Here is a 6,918-nt window from a genome sequence, read left to right as displayed (position 1 = left end):
AAACGAAAAAAAAGCTAGAGTGAAGTCAGTTTTCATAGAGCTAATCCACAGTCTCTAGCTTCAGGAACTCCTCCTTCCCACCTTAGTCTCAGGGATACTCCTGGACTTCAGTGACACCTGCATGAGCCTTAAGCCTCCCTGTCTCATGCAGAAAAAAGCCTGAGCTTGTGCGGTCTCCCATGGTGCCCTTGCCAATGCCTAAGAAGCTGCGGTTCAACATCACACCCGAGATCAAGAACGACATAGAGAAGGCCAAACAGAACATCAGCATGTGAGTACAGGGCTGGGCACTGTTAGGGGAGGACCAGCCACAAGGTTTCCAGGTGTCTACTTCTCACCCATGCCTCCCCCATCTCCACCCCAGCATGATCCAGGACCTGGACATCATGATGCTGGTATTCCATCACTTTGGAAAGGACTTCCCCAAGTCAGAGAAGCTAAGCCCTGATGCCTTCATCCAGATAGCCCTGCAGCTGGCATACTACAGGTGCACCCTGCCTGATCACCTGCCCCACAGAGGAGGGAAGGGGGGTATAGGCAGCCCTATACTGAAACGGGACATACTGAAATCCACCTCCCACCCAGGATCTATGGGCAGGCGTGTGCCACATATGAAAGTGCCTCTCTGCGCATGTTTCACCTGGGCCGCACTGACACCATCCGCTCAGCCTCCATAGACTCGCTGGCCTTTGTCAAAGGCATGGATGACTCCAAAGTGCCGGTGAGAGGTCTGAAGCAAGGGTGTGTAGGCTGGGCTTAGGCCTCTCTTTCCTTTCCTCTTTCTGCAAATGGATTGATTGTACCTCTATGGTATTTCAGCCCCACAGTGGGCAAAGGGAACTTAACAGAAGATGGAGCCATGAATTTAATTCTAAGCTTTCTGGCCACTGAGGCAAAACCATGTATCCATAAGAGACATGCCAGCCTCTGTCCACTCATGCAAGTGAGTTCTGAGCCCTAGAGAATGAGGAGGTGGCAATGCAGCACTTGCTGTGGTGCTGGGTACAGAGCGAGGCTGCTAAGTTGGGAGAGGAAGGACAGGGCTTCAGCTTCCTCTGTTCCCACTCACCCCCAGGAGCACCAGAAGGTGGAGCTGCTTCGGAAGGCTGTGCAAGCCCACCGAGCCTACACTGACCGAGTGAGTGAACCCTGCTCTTGTTCCGTATCCTGCCTGTTTGTCCATTCCTGCTAAGAACTGCCTCTTCCCAGAGTTCTGGAGCACCTGGAAATCTATTTTAAATTAATAATGCCATTGGAAAGTTGGTAAAACTAGGGTTTATCCTAGTAACCACCCTGGTCCCAGTTCCATGATCACAGTAAGCACAGGCCCTTGGATCTTGTGTTTCCCACGCTCTCTAGAGGCCCAACACTTGTCACCTCTCCTGTTCTCCAGCACTTGAGGCTATAGCCAGAAAGGTGATGTTGTGTCCATCAGTGCATGCCCATGCTACAAGGCATGCACAGACACTGCCTGTCATGGAATGCACACTGCCCCATCCATGGTCACATAACATGTGCAACACTGCCCTGTTAAACACATGTTACATCACTTATTATAAACCCTGCCCTTGCTACATGGCATACACAGGCACTGATCATGTTCCATGCACTCTGTAGCTCTGTAGCTCTCCCTTGTGTTTATCCTACACTGCCCTGCCTTCCTGGGTTTCCCTATCTGGGAGGTGAGGACAATTCTGCTTAGACACCTTGGTCTCATGGTTCTAAGAGACCAGTGTCTGGAAGGGTCAGCACTGTCACAGGATCCTGAGGAGGGCAAGGATGCCCTGTGACCCTGCAGGCACCTGCCTCTGACACATCTCCCACCCACAGGCCATCCGAGGGGAGGCCTTTGACCGGCACCTGCTGGGTCTGAAGCTGCAGGCCATCGAGGACCTGGTGAGCATGCCTGACATCTTCATGGATACCTCCTACGCCATTGCCATGCACTTCAACCTTTCTACCAGCCAGGTAGGCCACTGGCCAGGGCCCCAGGATGCTGGTGACTAGAGTCCATTGTCAGGTGCCGGAGAGATGGCTAAGAGCACTTGTGGCTCTTCCAAAGGACCCAGGTTCAGTTCCCAGCACCCACACACCAGGTTGTTTACAACCACCTGTAACCTGAATTCCTGGGGATAGGATGTCCTCTGCTGGCCTCTGTGGGCATACACACCTACACTCAGGCATACATACATTATAAAATATAAATAATCTTTACAGCCCACTGGCAGCTGGACCTTATTGGTGATGTGGCCCACACACATCACCAGAGGCTCACTGCCAAAACAGCTGGGTTCCCAAGCAGGAGCTCAGGGTAGGGACACTGCTGTAACAAGGGTGGAAAGGCTTAGGCCTCTTAAGAGAGAGAATGTTCCATTCACTTATTGGCCAGCTGAAACTAACTACCTGATGAGTCCCAGCTGGCAGGTGCTGAGTGCTGGGACACAGCTGGACACAAGCCACTGTCCCAGGAAGCTCACAGGCTTGCTTGTGGAGCACAGGCAAAGAGGCAGGCATGGCTTTGGGGCAGTGCTGGGAGCACCATAGGAGCACTGAGGAGTGCAGAGGGAGGACTGCTCCCATAGGAATATGAAGGAAGGCTCACCCTGCGGAGAGTAGGAAAGAGCACAGGAGAGGAGTAGATGCAGAGAGGCAAACTGGTTCACCCAAGGGGCAGGAGGGCCACTGCAGGCCTGGGTATGAAAGCTTATATCCTGCTGTTCCTAGGTCCCTGCCAAGACAGACTGTGTCATGTTCTTTGGACCTGTGGTCCCAGATGGTTATGGCATCTGCTACAACCCCATGGAGGCCCATATCAACTTTTCTGTGTCAGCCTACAACAGCTGTGCTGAGACCAACGCTGCCCGCATGGCTCACTACTTGGAGAAAGCTCTGCTGGACATGCGCACCCTACTTCAGAACCACCCCAGAGCCAAGCTCTGAGCCCAGGCCTGCCGGTTCCACAGCCAAACCCACTTTGGAATGGACACCTGCCATGGCTCACTTCCTTGGCTCTAATGCCCTCCAGTTTGAGCCAGAAAAGCATTCTCTAGCAAGGCCCCAAGGTCCACGGCAAGTGCCTTCCAGGCCTGTCCTCAGCACCTGCCATAGTCCATGGCTGAGTCCAGAGGCTGAACAAGACTAAGGCCCAGATCCCCAATGTATCCTCCACCTCCGTGAACCATGGGGAAGGGAACCAGGCCAGCTCATCCCTTCTCACAGCAGGGGCTGGGAAGAGTCCCTTTCCTCAACCCTGGCCAATCTCTTTCATCTCCACAGCCAGGCCAAAATTTGTCTTCATTGGTAAATGCCCAAGGACCAGGAGTCAGAGGATTATCTATTGATGAGGGGCTCTCAGCCTCCCCATAGCTAAGGGTTAAGTCTTTGTAGCCAAAGGGACATCTGAGGACAGCCTCCACTGCCCCACCTCAAGGTGCCTTCTCCCAGCTGCCACACTCTGGTGACTCTTGAGCCCAAGACTTCTTGCTTCCTCCATTCAGCGTGATTCTTGTTGCAGTCATGGTGACATAATGTGATTATGCCAGGTGATCAATAAAGGGAAGGAGTGCTGGTGAAGCTGATTGAGCTGAGGGGCAGTTAGGGCAGATGACTGACCTTGCCTTCTTCTGTCAGGTTCAGGGAGCTGGTATCCAAGCAGGCAGTGTAGGCTAGTAAGCTCCCAGAGAAAACATCCTCAGGCTGAGCTAGGAGAACTGAGGTGCTGAGCCAAGGATGTCACCAAACACAAATGAGCCATCTTCCTGTCCTGGTTTAGGCCTTCCCAAATCCTATGATTAGTAGAATGCTATGGATCTAGGGTGGCAAACACTCCCCAGCCCAAAGCCAGGTGCAGCTGGCCTGCACTGAACTCAACCAGGAGGGATAATGGAGCAGGGATACACTAGAGGCCCAGTCGATACAAACAAATGGGACTGGAAGTGGGCTGGAGAAGCACACTGACACCTGCTAGAGGGTACATGTCCTGCTAAAGCCCCTGGGTCCATATGTGCTTGGAATGTGGGGCTGGGAGGCTGGCACACCTGTGAAGGAAGTGCTTCACGACCTGGCTGACCTGTGTGGTTGCCTGCCACATGTACCAGTTTTCCTATGATGAAACCACCTCAGAGAAGCTAATGTCACTGCTACTAAATGGCAGGCTCCCAAGGGTCCATTAGTCATCTGTAAGGCAGGGAAGGTCTGACATTTTGAAGCTCAGCTCGCCCAGGTTCACACCACACCCCAGGGCAGCAAGTATACAGAAAGGAACTGCTTAGCCAGGGTGCTAACAGGCTAACCAGATTTCCCCAGGGATGTGTCCTAGTTCTGACTAGGCCAAAGAGAAAAGCTGGACTCCACTGTAACTAAAAACTGTAACAGTAATTTGAAGTCTAGAATGCATTCTTTCTCCGGGGTCACTAGAAGTCAAGATTCTGGCCTCCCCCAGCCAGCTGCTTCAGCAGGCTTCCCACACATAAGGTGTGTCTCCCATACACCCTACCCAGAGGGTTAGCACATAACCCGCCAGCCTGTGCTCAGTGCTGCAAGGCCTCTCTGGCCATCAGCTTGGTGGCAGGCAGTTCTGAGGCATAGTTCTCCTCACTGAGGCAGACAGTGCAAGTGGAGTTGGGCATGGAAGCCTTATGAAGGGCTCCCCAGTCCTCAGGACTATTCTGTGGAGGAAAACCTGGCCAGAGGTAGGCAGGCAGGTAGGAAGGGTGGGCTTCTGACTGGAACACAGACCAAACATCAGTGGCATAGGCACCAGAGGCTGGCAGGCCTGTGGCAGATGTCGGGGCCATTCAAATCCTCACTTTGGGGGCAAGAGGGGACTAAATATCCTGGAAATGCTTGTGACTTCATGGTCTTACCACATCCTTGTCCCTGAGGGCCACGTGTGCCCCAGCTGTCCCCATCTCCTTTCAGAAGCTCAAGTAATGTATACTCAGCCTCCAGAGTTTCAGATTTTATTTTAAAACAATAGTAAACAATTTCATTTGATTTCTTAAACCACCTCACACTTGGCTTGTCTCAGGCAAAAAGTAAAAAATAAAAATCCTAGGGGAAAGGGAGGGGATGGGACTGACCTACCTCCCTAGAAACCAGCCCTGGCCCTGGCATCTGAGGGGCTTGGACACGGCCTTTAACAAACACAAAGGAAAGCACCAAAACTTGTGCTTCAGCAGCAGGTTAGGACCTCCACAGACAAGGGAGGGTTCAAACAGCTCCGCCAGGGGCTGCTGCAGTTCTGGAAGCATCTCCACAGCTGTGGCAGGGCAACTTGGAGAGAGGCCCTTAAAAGGGACTCCTGGAAGCTGGGAAGGTGGGGATCAGAAAGCCCACACCCAGGCAGGCTCCAGGGTCAACCTGCACTGGTTTCCAGCCTCCAGGGCAGGCCAGGGAGGACAGGGACAAATCCAGAGCACATGGAGCAGGCGATGGGGGAGGTGTCTGCACTGCCACACTGCCAGCATCCCAGCTCCTGGTTCCTCTCTTTTGTTCAAGTGGGGATGAAGACAGACTGCTACCCGATGGCCAGACAAAAGGAGCTGTAAACGCTTGGGTGTGCTCACCCGTATGTGTATGTGCAGGCTCTTTTGTCAGGAAGGGATAGAGGACCAGAGAAAGCCCTTGTGATGTTGGGTTGATACAGGGAAGAACACAAGCCAGCAGCCCAGCCGACAGACGGACAGACGGGTGCTGGCTCTGGGCCCTGCCCCAGACAAGGAAACACTGACAGGGTTCTGGAATGGCAATGGTGGCAGGGACAGCAGGAGATGCCTCACTCCTGGGCTCTAGGCCCTGCTCAGGCCCAGCAGGAGGCAGGCTGTCCTGCCTGAGGCTCAGAGCACAGGGTCTAGGAGCTAACCTGGGCCCTATGTACACAGGGCAGCCACTGCAGAGCGGCCTCTTCAGCATGAACTCTACAATCCCAAAAGAATAAATAGTGCGCATTCCGCTACCCTGGAGTTCCTGGTCCCAGGACCAGAGAGGTACAAGCGCTCTACCGTGCTCTACCCACATACTGAGGCCCATGCCAAGAGCACTTTCCACCCAGTCAGGAGCTGACAGCAGCAGAGACAGGAGCTCTGGCCATGTGACCTACACACAGCAGGCCCTCCCAGGGTCCTGGCTGAGGACCTGACTCAGCACTTTGGTCCACCGTATCCATTAAAATTAAAATAAGGAAAAAAAAGGCTCCACTTGGTGACTCGGGTCTGTAGAGGTCTCTGCTTCACCCCTCCATCCATCATTCTGTCCATCCTGCAAGGCATGATGCAGGCCAGATTCGGAGGCTCGACCCAGCCACACCCACCAGTCACTGCAGTTTTGTTCCCAGTTTGCGTTGTCTGTTCCTGCAAAATGGGGCTGGCTTAGATCCGGGGATGTCTGGTACTGAGTGGCCAGTCAATCCCACAGCTCTCTGCTTAGTCTCAACACCAAACCATAGCTACCCGGGCCAGAACCAGGCCAATCAGAGCTCCCACCATGGACTGGAACCTGAAGAGCATTTGGCTGAGCTGTATCATGATGACCTAGGTTTTGAGCTCAGGAAATGAGCCAGAGAATGGGCAAGACAAGAAAGGTCAGTGGTACTTGGCTGGGCCTGACAAATTGTGAATAAGTCACCCCAAGGTTGTTCTGCTACCACCAAAGCAGCTACAGAAAGGTGATATGCTCTTCCTGAAAGAGGATGCAAGCAGAAGAAGGTGCACGGAAGGGGTTCCCAGGATGCAAGGAGAAGAATCGCTGTTGTTCTCTAGAGGGGCTAGCTGAGGTTCAGAACAGTGCTTGTGTAAGGTACCTGTAGAACTAGAAAGCTAACATGGCCCACAGGGCCAATTGGTGGTGGTATAGCACTTGGGAGGCAGAGACAGGCAAATTTCTGAGTTTGAGGCCAGCCTGGTCTACAGAGTGAGTTCC

General features: G+C 53.2%; 2 protein-coding genes across 3 annotated transcripts in view; one reads left to right on the top strand and one right to left on the bottom strand.

The window, feature by feature from the left end:
* Positions 1–4,383, top strand: part of Crat (carnitine O-acetyltransferase) — a 15,193-nt gene extending 10,810 nt beyond the window's left edge. For both annotated transcript variants that reach the window (XM_031369692.1, XM_031369693.1), the window contains 6 exons: positions 152–271; positions 365–487; positions 586–721; positions 1,076–1,138; positions 1,831–1,968; positions 2,725–4,383. In XM_031369692.1, coding sequence (XP_031225552.1) covers positions 152–271; positions 365–487; positions 586–721; positions 1,076–1,138; positions 1,831–1,968; positions 2,725–2,940 — 796 coding nt within the window. In that variant the 3' untranslated portion in view covers positions 2,941–4,383. The remainder of the gene's footprint in view (positions 1–151; positions 272–364; positions 488–585; positions 722–1,075; positions 1,139–1,830; positions 1,969–2,724) is intronic.
* A 564-nt stretch (positions 4,384–4,947) lies between these two features.
* The window catches only part of Dolpp1 (dolichyldiphosphatase 1), an 8,749-nt gene continuing 6,778 nt past the window's right edge, over positions 4,948–6,918 (bottom strand). The window contains exon 8 of the mRNA XM_031369696.1: positions 4,948–6,350. Coding sequence (XP_031225556.1) covers positions 6,314–6,350 — 37 coding nt within the window. The 3' untranslated portion in view covers positions 4,948–6,313. The remainder of the gene's footprint in view (positions 6,351–6,918) is intronic.

This window comes from Mastomys coucha, unplaced genomic scaffold (genome assembly GCF_008632895.1).
Source record: "Mastomys coucha isolate ucsf_1 unplaced genomic scaffold, UCSF_Mcou_1 pScaffold15, whole genome shotgun sequence".
NCBI classification, from domain to species: Eukaryota; Metazoa; Chordata; class Mammalia; order Rodentia; family Muridae; genus Mastomys; species Mastomys coucha.
Note: the sequence above shows the minus strand (reverse complement) of the source record. Positions and strands in the feature narration are given on the sequence as shown.